The sequence below is a fragment of the Poecilia formosa genome, unplaced genomic scaffold (genome assembly GCF_000485575.1).
Source record: "Poecilia formosa unplaced genomic scaffold, Poecilia_formosa-5.1.2 Scaffold512, whole genome shotgun sequence".
NCBI lineage: Eukaryota > Metazoa > Chordata > Actinopteri > Cyprinodontiformes > Poeciliidae > Poecilia > Poecilia formosa.
The window spans coordinates 112,845-128,087 of NW_006800451.1; the positions used below are offsets into that span (position 1 = coordinate 112,845).

General features: G+C 43.6%; 2 protein-coding genes across 9 annotated transcripts in view; one reads left to right on the forward strand and one right to left on the reverse strand.

Moving 5' to 3' along the window:
- Window positions 1–4,734, reverse strand: part of mtss1 (MTSS I-BAR domain containing 1) — a 31,362-nt gene extending 26,628 nt beyond the window's left edge. For 4 of the 7 annotated variants that reach the window (XM_016664789.1, XM_007579198.2, XM_007579199.2 and 1 more), the window contains exon 1: window positions 3,938–4,733. In XM_016664789.1, the coding sequence (XP_016520275.1) occupies window positions 3,938–4,009 (72 nt within the window). In that variant the 5' untranslated portion in view covers window positions 4,010–4,733. Of the gene's footprint in view, window positions 1–3,937 lie in introns of all 7 variants that reach the window. The other 3 variants (XM_007579197.2, XM_016664792.1, XM_016664791.1) reach the window with 3 other exon arrangements.
- A 1,748-nt stretch (window positions 4,735–6,482) lies between these two features.
- The window catches only part of LOC103156960 (DEP domain-containing protein 7-like), a 10,456-nt gene continuing 1,695 nt past the window's right edge, over window positions 6,483–15,243 (forward strand). The window contains exons 1-12 of one of the 2 annotated variants that reach the window (XM_016664794.1): window positions 6,483–6,684; window positions 8,233–8,333; window positions 8,977–9,147; window positions 11,624–11,753; window positions 11,909–11,995; window positions 12,653–12,744; window positions 12,818–13,013; window positions 13,110–13,258; window positions 13,757–13,906; window positions 13,974–14,116; window positions 14,186–14,311; window positions 14,775–14,841. In XM_016664794.1, coding sequence (XP_016520280.1) covers window positions 8,264–8,333; window positions 8,977–9,147; window positions 11,624–11,753; window positions 11,909–11,995; window positions 12,653–12,744; window positions 12,818–13,013; window positions 13,110–13,258; window positions 13,757–13,906; window positions 13,974–14,116; window positions 14,186–14,311; window positions 14,775–14,841 — 1,381 coding nt within the window. In that variant the 5' untranslated portion in view covers window positions 6,483–6,684; window positions 8,233–8,263. Of the gene's footprint in view, window positions 6,685–8,154; window positions 8,334–8,976; window positions 9,148–11,623; window positions 11,754–11,908; window positions 11,996–12,652; window positions 12,745–12,817; window positions 13,014–13,109; window positions 13,259–13,756; window positions 13,907–13,973; window positions 14,117–14,185; window positions 14,312–14,774; window positions 14,842–15,243 lie in introns of those variants that run through there. The other variant, XM_007579201.2, reaches the window with a different exon arrangement.

The following is a 15,243-nucleotide window of genomic DNA, read 5'->3' on the forward strand; positions in this document are numbered from 1 at the left end:
GGTGTAGAACCGGGTGGTATAGAACCGGGTGGTGTAGAACCAGGAGGTGTAGAACCGGGTGGTGTAGAACCAGGAGGTGTAGAACCGGGTGGTATAGAACCGGGTGGTGTAGAACCAGCTGGTGTCTCTACCCTCCTGGTTCTAGTCAGATCTCCAGCTGCAGCTTCTGGTCTCAGTCTGACCTGCTGCAGGAATCAGAGCCACTAAATCCTGGATGAGTTTCTCTGGTCGGAGACTTTAGTCCTCTGGGCCTGAATGTCCTGCAGCTGCTGAAGGTCCACTGAGGAACCGGCTTCATGTGGCTCTGCAGCTTCATCGCTGTAGCTGCTGTTCAAGCGGAGCTGCAGTGTGACGGATACGTGTCAGTGGACTAAACGACAACACAGAAGTAAAGTAAGATAACTGAGTGTAGGCCTGCTTTGTGTGTGTCGCCTCAGTGAGAAGCATCAGGACTTGACCAAGTCACCCAGCTGCCAGACCAACCTCGTATCCGTCATCGTCTAACCTTTAACCTTGTACTAGGTGAAATCCTCCCAGTGTTTCTCTGCTAGTTTCTACAGAAAACTGAACTGTGGTCCTCCCACGCTCACCTGCGGCCCGTTTCCCTGTAAGGAGTCGGCGGCGCTATGAGGAAATATGAAATATCATATCAGTACAGTGAGTCAGCGCCGCTCGGCACATCGCGACCTGCAGACGCAGGGTGTGTCTGCTGTGTGTCACAGCCAAACGGCCTGTACTTAACGTCACACCCACACTTAATTACATATGGACTAGAGAACACACACAACCTGAGCTGGAACACACACACACACACACACACACACACACACACACACACACACACACACACACACACCATGCATATTGCCAATTCAAAGCCTTTGTTCCTCTTCCGAGGGAGAAAAACATTAAATCAGCAGCTTAACTTGAATCACTGATCAATAGATCAGTTTTCATACCTTGTGACAGATCGGGCCTGATCAATAGTTCTGATATTTCACACCTGAACGTTTTTCTTGGTGTTTTAATGGGGCAGGGCGGGTTGCCGTTAGAAACTGCTGTGTTGGCTTAGGATGGTTCTGGGTCTGAATCCCTCCATGAGTCTGGGTACTCGCTTGTACTCGCTGGGTACTTGTCGGTACTCGCTGGATCTAGTAGCAGTTTTGGTTTCCAGTATAAAAACACTCCTAAACTCAAGAGGGATGAATAATGCAAAAACAACTTTTTCCGTCTGCAGCCATAAGTCTGATGAAAACACATGAAGCATTTCTGAATCCAAGAAAAATACAAATCTACCCCAAAGGACAAAACTCTGCATTTTAGCATCGACAACCTCAAACTGCGGAGGGTGAGAACTCAGCATTCAGTACGTCATGAACACAGGATTGATTCTCCCAGGGTTTTCTGTATTTGCTCCTCCTGTTCTCAAATTGAGTTTTGACATGAAAAGCAGAAATGTTTTGAGTTTTTACTGGTGTAGTTTGTGTTGTAAATGTCTGGGCTGCTTTACTTCACATTCATTCTGCTTTATGCAGAAGCTTCAACTCTTTTAGCCTAGCACAGCTTTAACCATGCCAACAATACCCAGAGAGTAACCAGGGAGAACCAGAGAGTAACGAGAGAGTACCCACAGTTGTTTCCAGGATGACCTCATAAATCAGATTAAACTCAGTGTCTTTGCAGCCCAGAGGAAGGCTGAAGGAGAAGATATGAAAGTATAATATTGGTGCGGCCCACAGGGTGAGCGGACCTCTGAAGGAAGTCCTGCCCGCCGTTCCTCATCATGGCTGACATTCGGTGCTACGCTAAGCTACACTGACTTCATGCACACTACGCTTGTAACAGCGCGGCGGATGACGAGCAGCCCGGTACCAGTGTCCTTTCTCTGTTTGATCGTGGCATTTGTTTAATATCGTTGAAAAACCGACATTTTTGAAAAATGCTGCAAACATTCAGCTCCCAGATCAAAGTAGTATAATTCACTTTAATTATTGCAGTTTTGTTTATTTATTCTGGATATTTACAACGTTGTCCAGTTCCAGCATTAAGCAATCTTTAGAAATTAAAGCTTAGTTTAATTTTAAAAGGATGAACTCGCTGCAGAGGCCTTCAGAGCGCAGCGCCAGGCCGGCCCACAGAGTTGGGTCAGCCAGCTGCTCAGTTAGCTCCCTCCTCAGCAGAAGCTGCGTAGGAGAGGCTGATGCAGGAAGTTCTGCTGGTCAGAACCAGAACCAGGATGTGATACCACAGCATCCACTGAAGCCGGTCTCTTCCTGGTTATCACAGATGACTCACTGCTGTGTTTGCAGGTTTCATCATGTTGCACACAAAGTGTTGAAGCAGAGGGCGAGAACACGACAGGCTGCTGCAACTCCTCATCGCTAGGCTTTCACTCGTCTTCCTCCCAACACAGACACTGCAGCAGCTGTTCAGAGGAACGACCCGGACCTGAAGTCATGCTCATATTTCAGCCGGACTGAATCATCAGAGGATCCTCTCTTACACAATGTTCTGGTATTCGTTCTGATTGAATCATCGCGTGTGGTTTGCTCACAAACTCAACAAATCAGACGAGTTGGGAACAATCTGGAAACTATCTTTGCGTGACAAATAAGAGGATCAGAACCACCAAACAGACCAGCAGAGCTACTGGAACCAGAACCTCCCCTAAATGGGACCAGGTCCAGGAACGCTCTGAAACAGGAAGTCAGTCATTAAAACACCAATAATCAATTTAATGTAACCCGTTTATATTTAGGAATACATCATCACTTTAGCCCAACATTTTGGACCAACTTTCTGGAAAATTTGCAATAAATTCATATTTAGCCTAATTAAATGTGGCAATCTATTGATTTGCAAGAACTTAAGTGATCATGTAAAAACTTGGAGAGGCTGATCAGAAGGTGAGTGAGTCAGAGCGATTCTGGTTCTGAGTTTGTTGGATCCGAACCGACTCGCTCCAGTTAGTCCAACTCATCCGTAGGAGGAAGAAACGTTCAGATTCAACTGAAAACCTGATATTTCACAACCTGGAGGAAGCAGCCAAACGGGTCACGGCTTCCAACATGAACATCTGACTGAACGACTGTTTGACTGACTGACCAGTTGTCTCAACTCGGTACCAAACGGCTGATAAATCCCCAATCCAGCCTCTCTGATGGCTCTTTTCCAGTCCAAACCTGGACACAGTCAGTAACCAAGTTCTTTTTTTTAAAGTTTTGTTGGCTCTTGTGGCCTTTATTTTAAAGTAGTTTGACAGGAAACAGGGTAATGAGAGAGGGGAAGACATGCAGCAAATGTAGCCAGGCTGGGAATCGAACCTGTGACCACCGCCATGAGGACTAAGACCTCAACACGTTGGTTGTGCTTTGCCCCTGTGCCACCACAGCACCCCAGTAGCCAAGTCCTTAACCAGTCAGTAACCAGTCGGATCCATCCTCTGGTTTTACCTGGTTCAGGTGTTTCCGCCGTCAGTGGCGTAATGACTCACTGAATGATGGCGGCATTGCTTCAAACTGATTCTGATCATCATGTTTCAGCAAAAAAGATTTACAAAACTATAATCATCAACTATAATCAAGGCTGCAGGATGATGGAGGCCGGGTCAGCCGTACTGGATGACTTTTTAGATGAACATTTTGCTCCAGTTAATTCACTAAAGTAATGCTGGTGTTGCAGTTTAGGCAATAAAATGTTTATTTTCTTATTTTTTAAAAAAATGAGTAGTTTATTTGTATATTTTAATGTATTTCTACTATTGCATAAAAAACTTCAGCAGTTAAATGGAAAATCTGCAGAATGTAAATTATTATCAGATTAATCATCAGAATGATCGATAACTAAACACCACAGAAAAAAAAGTTGCACTGCCGTCGTGAACAGAGGTAAATATGTTCCGTTTTCGTGGGGGATGAAGAGTTAAAAGCATAATTACCTTCATGTCGCTCATGATGAGCTGGAAAAGCCCTCCCAAGGCGCTGCATTCCTTCTCTATACCCGCATCCATTTTTCCACACGCTTCGGAAAAATCCTCCAAACACTAAACTTTTCTTCTACCTCTTACAGTAAAAGCAAGCAAACAGAAAAAGGCGTTTTTAATCCCGCTCCAAAGGGTCAAATAGCTGTTTTTTATCCAGCAGAGGTGACTGGGTTGCAACTCAGGAGCCAAAGTCCAGCTTTTAAACAAACGGAGGAAAAAACACCAACTCTGCCGTTGGGCTGCACTCATCCGATGCTACCGGGCGGCCAGCTGGATAAACGCCCGGAACAACAACACATCCTGGCTAGAGACTCCAGCACTCTCCGGGAAAGTCTGACCGGGTTTCTACGGTTAACCCTGGCGAGTAGCAGTCCCAGAAACCGGGAGAAGCGGCTCTCAAGCCCCGCTGCCTGCTAACTCTGCTAGCCTCGGTTAGCGTAAACTCCGCTAGCAACCTGTGACTGTGCACGAGTCCGAACGGAACACGCACTCACGTTGACGCGTCCAAACGCACGGTTCGATCCGGATCAATCACTGCGACCGGATTCACCGGTCCGGGAGCCTCTCTGCGATCCGGCGGGACTCTTTACTGCCGACTGTGTTTGTATCCAGAGGAGCGGCGGGATAATTTATTTTCCAGCGAATTTTGGTCGACAGAAGCAGCCGCGTCCCTCTCGCTGCCCTAACAGGAGTCCTAACCTGAACTGAATGAGATTCTCCCGGAGACCCCGTCAAGGCACTCGCGTTTACAAGCACCACATCCCCTGCGGGGTTTCAAAATAAAAGCCTACAGCTAACCACAAACAACTATGACATAAAATTAGATACAAAGATAGATGATGCAAATTGACGACCCACAAATATAACTCTGAAAATTACGAAAGAAAACCAGCGCAAATAAAACTAGCCAATCAGTGTTTGAATTGAAGAAACACTGTAGAAACTTCCACTGCAGAAAAACGTTTGGCCACTTCACTGCATCCCCAGCCAGACAGGGCTTTATACAAGATGTAAGATAACTTAGGGTATTGTAAAGTACAGTGCGAGACATCAGGAAAATTATGTCCTGTTTTTGTGTGATACCCCTAGGATTACGAGTTATACATTAGCTTCACAACTAATAAAATAAAAAAAGTGGTACATTTACTTTGAAAGCCTTGGGACTTCCTGTCTGCGGTGCAAGGTGGCGGATTGTTTGTTTTGCGTCTCAAAGCCCGCGGTCCAGGGGGCGGAGCCACGGAGGATCAGGAAAGTTACCAAAACAAAAGGTGCCGAGGTTTTTCCACAGAGTCAGGACTTTAAAGTGGGCTGAAATATGTTCTACTTCAAAGTTTAATATGCGGGAATCTGTTTGTAGATGTGCACGAATACATAGTTTAACAAATATGTGAAAATCTTTGCAGGCCATCAAGTCAGCAGCTGATGTTTAAACGAACCCAGCATCAAAACAGCCAACATTTTCATCATGTTATTGTTTACATCAGTTTTATACTAATTGTAACTCAGTAAGCAATCTTATGTATTAATTAAATTAAATAACATATTTCTTTGATTCAAATGTATGTTTCTTATATGTTACCACAATTTATATTTAAATATTTTTTCATATTTCCTGTGCAATAATCCGACAATTTAAAATGTAACTGAAAATTTGAAAATATCCCCAAGCACCTGATTGGTTCACCTGCACAGTAGAAGCTCAGTAACTCTGCTGTGGGCCAATCACATGTTAGCCCCGCACACACACTTTGAAAATAAATTCAGAAGAATAATATTCTAACAAAAACTTAAATATCTCCTGCTTCTAATATACAATGACTATACATTTTAAAGAATCATTTTTATGTCTACTTAAACACTTTGCATTGAAATTATTATAAATATGGATGGATGGATGGATGGATAATTAATTTTTATATATGAATTTCTGATTGAACTGAAATGATCACATTTATAGGTATTAATAAAAATGGAAATGTGTCCCTTTTGGCCCTCCGTACACCTGCAGTTTAGTTTCCAGTAGCCTCACATTTTATGTGGAAGCATTTTTAGTCTTGTGCAGAAATCTATGTTTGGGCTTAGTGAAATAATAAATGAAAATATTTTTATAGTCTTCATGATCTGTTCACATTTTGATAAAACTTTCTTAGGTGGATGATGAATAATTCACTCTTTCCCATTGATAGTCACTAAAATGTTTTTCAGTCAAATCAAATATCCAACTTTATGAAACATTTCAATCATCAATCTTGTAAATTAGATAAAATTTGAAAAGTGTTTGACTCACTTGCTTTGTTATGCTACATCTAAACCTTTATTGTAGCTGTTATATATGTGTGTGTGTGTGTGTGTGTGTGTGTGTGTGTGTATAACCATGGTAACGTGACCCTGAGGTCCTAAACATCCAGGTTGGTTGTGTATTTCTGATTCACCCGGCAACAAGCTGAGTCACCGCCTCATCGCTACGCTGGTTGCCATGGTGACAGGCACGCGGCGCGGGCTCGGGTTTGTGTGAATGAACTGCTGAGTCACAGGATCAGCAGCCGCCAAACAGTGGTGCGGTTTCCATGGAAACCAAGAGTCCGACAGGAGAGGGAGACCAAACACCAGGAAGAAGGTGGTGATGCTCCTCCTGAAGCGGAAAACTAGAGAGAAAACAGATTGGTGGCACCAAGGCGAACTGCTCCTCCAACCCTTACCTGGTAAAATGATAGTTTAATTATTGGATAAAGTTACATGTTAAAAGCCCTGAAGGTGTGAGACTGAGGCAGGAACCCATCAGGTCATCTGTTTCTTCAGATCAGCCCTCAGTCTATCCGGAGCTTAGTGAGGGATTCATTGTTGCTGTTCTGTTTGTTTCATCTGGATGTCTGTTATCACGCTGTGAAACACTGCCACCTGGTGGGTGAACTGTGTCACTACACCATCCATCGGGGTCACGAAGGGTGCTGGTGCCTCTCCAGAGGTCAACGGGCGGGATCACCCTGGACAGGTCACCAGTTCATCGCAGGGCAGCACACACACACACACACACACACACACGCGAAGAATTTATATAGACCAATTAACCTGACAGTCATCTTTTTGGACTGGGAGGAAGCTGGAGAGAGCCCACCATGCACAGAGAGAACATCCAAACTCAATGCAGAAAGACCAGGGCCGGGAGTCGAACCCAAAACCTTCTGCTGCAAGGCAACAGCTCTACCAACTACACCACTGTCACATATGAAGAGAAATATTTCAACACAGAAACCGAAATTAGACTATCTGAATTACATAAATACAAATAAACAGCTCAATAAATAACAAATATATTAATTTTAACTTAGATCTTTAAATAATATTCAGTTAAACATTCAAGATAGATGTGTGAAATGATTTTTAAACCTTTTCAGAGACGTCAGGCCGATTTAAACCCAGGACCTTCCAGCTGCAAGGCAGCAGAGTGACTGATCCACATCCAGGGATGAAAACTGGAACAAAAATACTTACTCTGGTCACATTTGTCTATGCTAACAGATTTTTGCCACAGGTGTCAAACTCCAGTCCTGGAGGGCCGCTGTCCTGCAGCTTTTAGATGTTCCTCTGCTGCACCACCTGAACAGAATAATTAGGTTGTTAGCAAGGCTCTGGGGAGCTGATCTACACAAGGAGGAGGTAATTAAGCCATTTCATTCCAGTGTTTTGTACCTGTGGCAAATCTAAAAACTGCAGGACAGCAGAGGGCTGGAGTTTGACACCCCTGCTTTAAGCAATTAAATTACTAACAAAAACACCTTCAGAAGCAATAAGCATGGATATAAAACTAAAATTAGATCCCATTTGCATAATAATGATAATAATAATAACAACAATAATAATAAATGCATTTTATTTATAATCCCCTTTTCATCTGTAGATTACAGCAAAACAGCAATTACAATCGATAAAACTAATTAAATAAATAAGTAGAAGCTAAAATAAAAATCTAAGAAAGTGCACCAACTATTATTGCTAAAAAGAAGTAACAATAAATCATAAAATAGTTGTCGTAAAGAGTAAAAAGTGAAATAATTATTTTATGTATTGTGACTCATATTTCCTACAGTAAATGAAGGTAACGCGAGATGTTTTATGAACCCTTCAAAACCGGAAAGAAAAGTCTGATCCTGATCGGTGACTGCTGCCACCTACAGGTCAAGAATCAAACAGCACCTTGGAGTTTTTCATTGTGTTTGATATCCAGCGTGTCTGTGCGGTTTCCCCCGCAGGTCCCGCAGTCAGCGGCTTCCAGAGGGAAACATGGCCTCCATCAGAGAGCGAGCTGCGGCCCTGAAGCTGCCAGAGAAGCTGCGGGCTTTTTCTCCTCCAGGTGAGTTCAGGAAAAGTCGCTTTTAGACTCTCTGCTGGCAGCAGCAGGAGGCCTGAGCTGCGTTTTCTGTCCCAGTTAATGAGAAAATTAAGGGAAACTTGATTTAATTTAGAGAATGTTTTAAAGTGCTTGATTTGATCATTGTCAATGCATTCTCTGTTTCTGCTTTAAGCCTAAACCTGAGTTTTTCCCCATTCTCTTAACAATAAGTTGTTTTTCTGATCCTGCAGTTAGAGGTGCAGCTCGTTTACCTGCAACGGCCACAAAAAGTTAATTTATTGAAAAAAAAAAAGTCATTAAAAAAGTAATATTTTTAAGTGTTTAAGTGATTCTTAGAAACTTTTGATTTACATAAAGTAATGAAAAAAAGTGTAAACACAGAAATATAACAGCTGATACAACCATGGGGAAGATGGCTGACTTCAGTCACAGTCAACAGTTCTGGGTATCAGAGGGGAAAGTTCAGTGGAGGGAAAACAATGTGTTATAAGGAAAACAATCTGGAACTAGAACGTTTTAAATCAACAACACAGACTTACTGAAAACAAGCTCCTATCTTTCTGAAAAGTTACTTGTTAGTTTTATATATTTGCACTAAAAAATCCCGGGAAAAAAAATATCCTGTGTTTCTGTGTCTCTGGAGTGAAAACAGCGCAGGTATCCTCCATCTGGAGCGACCTCATCGCCCACCTGAGGTCAAAGGTGAGGGTGAAGCGCCGACTGGTCCAGTTCAAGGCCCACAGCGACTGCTTCGTCGGCTCCGAGGCCGTGGACGTCCTGCTGCAGCACGCCGCTAACGCTAACTGCCTGCAGGGTGAGTCCGCTCCACGTTTTACATCCGGCTGGTGTGCAGTGACTATCAGAAAGTTCCAATCCTCGGAAGCAAAGGGCTGTTTCACTTTTTACTACGGTGGCCAACACGTGCAAACGCACAGCAACAGCAGGGCCGGCCCAAGGCATAAGCAGACGTTTAGGCCCCTAGGGCCAATGAGAGGCCCCCTCAATGGCGTTGAATTTATTTATTTTTTAGTAATAATTTCTATGTCATTGTAATATCAAAAACACACAATTTCACTATGAAGTTACTTGTTTTCACAATAATATATATTTAATTTAGGGTTGCCACCCTAAATTAAATGTATTTAATTTAGGGTGGCAACCCATATGGCAACCCATATGGCAACCCATATGAACCCATATGGGTTCATATGGGTTCATATGGGTTCATATGGGCCAGTTCATATGGGCCTAGTCTCCGGCTAGCTGCTGCCGCCTAGTCTCCGGCTAGNAGTCTCCGGCTAGCTTCCTCCATCTCGGTGTTATGTTGCTTAGCAGCCGTGACAACGTGAAGCACAGAGCGGCGAAGGAGAATAAATGGACGCGAAGTTTGTTTTTTTTACTCTATTTCTGTATCATTCTTCACCTTTTGTAATAAAGTGTGGACGACCAAAACCGACATAATAAGAAATAAAATAATAAATATATAAATAAAAGAATAAATGAATAAATGTATATTTTGATAAATAAAAGCATAAATATATTTTTGGAAGACCAAAACTGACATAATAAGAAATAAAATAATAAATATATAAATAAAGGAATAAATAAAAGCATAAATATATATTTAATTTTTCCTTTTCCTTACACGAGTTTCCGTCAAGTAATGTATATATTTTCTTTATCATTTCCCCTAAACGTTTTTGTCAAGAAAAATAGATATTTTGCTTTGTCTTTTTTTGCTTCTCCCTTTTCTGCTCGCTGTATTTCTGCTGCATCGTTATGTTAATGAGGAGAGCCGCCTTCCATGTCTGCTATTGGCCAGTGGAGCTTTGGGACCAACGTCACTGCGTCAGACGTTGTGGGGCGTTTAGGTCCAGTCGCTCGGCGCCATCTTTACAGGCCACAGACCAAAACAGACTTTATCCCAGTGGCTTTATTGTTACCGACTGCAGTGACGTTAGTTGTGAGTTGGATATTCCAATATCCGCCGAGTAAGCGGCGTTTAGCTCAAGGTTGATCCGATTTATGAGCGCTAACTTCGGCCAGCCGTTCTCCAGCTTCCTCCTCAGCGCTCGGAGGTTCACTTAGGGCTGTCAACAAATTTCTGAAATATATAAATTAAATTAAATATATTTTATTTATATATTTATTTATTATTTTATTTCTTATTATGTCAGTTTTGGTCTTCCAAAAATATATTTATGCTTTTATTTATCAAAATATATATTTATTAATTTATTCTTTTATTTATATATTTATTATTTTATTTCTTATTATATCGGTTTTGATCCTCTATAATAAAGGCTGTTCCATAGTGAAACATAAATCTGTCTGATTCTAAAATGTTTAAACATGTATAGCAAGGAATGTAAGCAAATTATTCATTTTCAAATACTCTCCAGATCTAAGGAAGTTAGACATTACAGTCAAATAAAACTGTTATGTTTGAAGGCTTAACTTTAATCAGTCAAGCTGACAGCAGGCGAGGGGAGCTGGGTGTTAATGCAGCGGGAGCACACATTTCCGAAAATGTCGGAGCAATATTGCAATTAAGTGATTTATTGATTAACCAAGCATATATTTGAGATCTATGCATCTACATTCTCGCCTAAAAACATTGTAAAAAATCATTTTGTGTAATTTTAAGTGTAACACAGCAAAAATCATTTTGCTGCCATTGCTGCTTTTCTGAACACCCGTTTTAAAGGATGCAGACCCTAAATTTGGACACAGCTGTTTTTTTGTTCGACTCCCTCTAGTGGTCTGGAGCACTTCCGTTTTCAGCACTTTTTGTTTGCATCTTTTCTTTGCTGCATTTCATTTGTGGTTGTAGTCTTTTTTTGTTTGCGTCTTTTTTTGATTTCATCTCTTGTTTGCTGCATTTTATTTGTTTGCATCTTTTCTCTGTTGCTGCCGTTTGCACCTGTCGGCCACCGCATTTTACACTGCAAAAACACGGTGTAAAATATTTCAGTTCACCGAAAATAAACAAACTTACAAATAACTTTCTAGCTTTTTATGTCAATACCCAAAATATTAATAAAAGAAAGAATGACTAATTCATTTGCATGAAAACATTTTTATTAACTGAAATAAGATTGTAGCTTGAGAAACTAAACAAAAATTCTTGGTCAGATTTAGTTTTTTGCAGTGCACTCGTGGCTTTGGTTGTACCAAGTTGTCCTGTTTTAATTATGTTATTATTTTGAAGCCAGTAATGTTTTCTTAATTACCTACTGTTTATATGAAGGGTTTTAGACATAAATTTGTGTGTTTGGTCCAACCTGCAGGTGGCGCTGTGTCCAGAGAGCAGGTGGTGTGTGTGTGCCAGGCTCTGCTGCAGAGCGGTGCGTTTGAGGCCGTGGGAACCAGAGACAGGAGGCAGGATGCGTTCAAGGACAGTGGGAGCGCTCTCTACCGGTCAGGTGTTCTCAGCAGTGAGGGACCAACTGGACTTAAACCAGTTCTGTTTTAAACTGGTTCTGTTTCAAACCAGTTCTGGTTTAAACTGGTTCTGTTTTGAATGGATCTGTTTCAAACTGGTTCTGGTTCTGACCGGTCTCTGTCTGTATCAGGTTCACAGAGTGGCGCCGTCCCGCCGTGGAGGAGCTGGAGCGCTGTGCCGCTCTGGTCCAGCGGCTCTTCCTTGGCGCTCCTCCTCGGTATTCTCAGCATTTCTTAAAACTTCACAGTGACATAAACAGAAAATCAGATTTTTTACGGATCCGATTTCTTTTTGAAGAACAAAATTACTAATGTGAGAAAATATTTCTGAAAAGAGTTTTTATTTCAATCATTCTTTCTCTGAGTCGTACAGCAGGCCAGGCTTTTTATTTATGAGAATAAAGTCATAATATTAGCAGAATAAAAACTCAATTTCATCAGAAAAAATGAAATTAAGAGACGACGTATTTTATTGTGGAAAAAAGCTTTAATGGCGCCATGAGGATCTGAGCAGCTCTGTCCGTCATTTCAAAGTTCTGCTGATAATTTGATTCTAAAGTGTTAAATGTGAAAAAATATTAAATTTACATCAAAGCATAACTTCACAAGATGGCCGGCCTGGATGATGACATCACTCTGAACTATGGAAACCCAAAGAGGAAAAAAATCCAAAACAAAAATTAAATATTTAACAACCAAAACTTTGAATGATAAACTGGTGGATCTCCCAGGCCTGAAGTATTCAGGTTAAAGTCGCATTTCTTTATATTTTTATGAATTTTCCAACAGCATGAAAGCAAATAAAGAAGTTATCACGTAAAGCATCAGTTACCATAGCAACAGCCTTTTTGCCATCTGCTCCGTTTAACCTCCAGGCCTGAAGAGCCGGCCGGGTCCGCCGGGTCGGAGGGGCCGGTGGGCGGTCCCAGCAGGGGGCGCCAGACGGACACAGCTCTGCCTCAGTCCTGTAAGATGACAGCGTTGGTTGGCATGGCAACAGAGGCTGAGAGGTGGTTGACCGGTCTGCTTCTGCCTCCCAGTGGTCAACGAGGTGTGGCAGGAGCAGACGCTGCTCAGGCTGCTCAGCCTGGTGGAGCTCCCCCTGCTGGAAAGAGTCCTGCAGTGCAGCCAGGGCCCGACCTCTGACCCCTCAGCTGACCTGCTGCCTCACCATAACCCTGACCTGATCAGCAACAGCCTGGACAGACGGATCCTCCAGGCCTACAGGGACTCCCAGTAAGTCAGACCAGTAAAACCAATAGATGGGACTCCCAGTGGGACGTACTGGGACGTACTGGGAGCACTGGGCGTTTCAGTTGTTTCTGGTTTCAGGGAAGACGATTGGCTGTCCAGCGCTTTGGACTGTCTGGACTTCTTGCCTGACCAGCAGGTGGCGGAGCTGAGCAGAGAGCTGCCACGCTGTTTCCCCCCAGAGAGCAGTGACCCAGAACCACCACACGGGGGCGCCGTTCAAGAAGGAGGCAAGTTCTGCTCCAATCAGGTTCAACAGAGGTGGTGTTTCCAGCAGCCATGTTTAGCCGCTTCGACCCAACTCCAATCCGTCTGCCTAGAGAGTCCGGTTCGGTTGGGGAGGTCTGAACGCCAATCTGACTCCAGTCCGTCTGCAACAGAGCAGAGCGGCAGCCATTTCATATGAGAATGTGGTTGTCTATTGGGAGGCGTGGCCAGCGGCGGGTTGTTTGGATTTAAAGTGACAGCAGCCCTAAAGCAGCTGAACTGATCAGACTGAGATCTGGTTCCTGTCAATCTGATTTTAGATCAAATATTTAATGAACATGTTTTGATTAGGCCATAGACTGATCTTAAATTGATCAATGAAGCATAATGGGTCACCTTTAAATAAAACATCTCCAGAAAGTAAAATTTTCAATTCTAATCATCAGAATAATGTGTAACTAAATGAATCCTTCAGCCATATAGCCATATTGCTCCAGTAACTGTGTGTCTGTCTTCTGCAGGGCCCAGCAGTGATGACGATCTGCCGGCTCGGCCCCCGGCCCCGTGGCAGCTGCTGCTGTTCGGCTCTCTGGTCAGGCACTATGGCAGCCGGCCGCCTCTGCTGCCTCCCAACATGGCGGCCGTGTACGCGGCTGTGGCTCAGCTGCTGGGTAGGAAGCTTCAGAGCCGCAGGCCGGAGGCGCTGCAGCAGCTGAACCTGCTTCCTGTGTTTGGCAGAGAACGGCCAGCTGGGAAAGACGCTGGAGGCTCTGCAGCTGTGTCTGAAGCTGCTGCCCCCTGGCTGCCGGGAGGAGCTGCGCAGGCTGCTGACCTTCATGGCTGCTGCGGCTGAACCGCGAGCGCCGAAGCTGGACAAGGAGGTGATGACTGTCAGATCCCCTTAAAACGCTGTGGGGAGACTTTGACTGAGCCTCTGGGTGGGTCTGCAGGTGGAGAACAGAGCGGCGGTGATGAAGGCGTTCTCCAAGGCCATTCTTCACAGCAGGAGCTTCCCAAAGGAGAAGCAGGATCTGATGCTCAACTTCCTGCTCAGCAACAGACAGGAAGTCTTTAAGGTGACCTCACATCCTGTCAAACCTGTCAGCTATAGTGATCAGTGCTGTGACCAAGCATATTCATAAAAGGTTTAGTGGAAGGAAAAAGTGTGTAGGAAAAGGTGCAGCAGCACCAGAAGCCTTGATAGGATTGTCAAGGAAAATCCATCCAGGAATGAAATTTGAAGTTATTAAAATTATTAAGATTCGTTCTCTAAATTATTAGTGAAATAATTTGCCAGGGGTTCTTATCGATATTCAAGAGTAACTGTCTTTAAAAAAGCTCTAAAATGTTGCTGAAAAGTTACGTTTGTTTTACCTAATAAGATATTTGCAGAGGAACTAGTCACGTTATTGGTTAGATTTAGTGTTTTTGCAGTGTAGTAATGATCTAATCTGAACTAAGTTGTTTTGCAGTCAGTCTGAATGATTTCTGTGTCAGAATCTGAAACAGGAAGTGAGTCTTTTCTGCTTCCTGTTTCAGATCCCAGGATCTCTGCACAAAACCATCAGTGAGAAGCTGGCAGGGCTCGCTCAGACCGATGCTCCAGGTAACATGCTGAACCCGGCTGAACCAGACTGAACCCAGCTGAACCCAGCTGAACCAGACTGAACCCAGCTGAACCCAGCTGAACCAGACTGAACCCGACTGAACCAGACTGAACCCGGCTGAACCCGGCTGAACCCAGCTGAACCAGACTGAACCCGACTGAACCCAGCTGAACCCAGCTGAACCAGACTGAACCCGACTGAACCAGACTGAACCCGGCTGAACCCGGCTGAACCCAGTTGAACCAGACTGAACCCGACTGAACTGCAGTGTTTTTATTTCAGACCTGCAGAGCAGCTTTAGAGCCACTGGAAAGAAAATCTGTCTCTAATCTCAGCAGCACAGTGATGGTGTTTCCACGGTGATGGTGTCGCTCTCTTCCTGCAGCCTCTCCTCCCGGTCC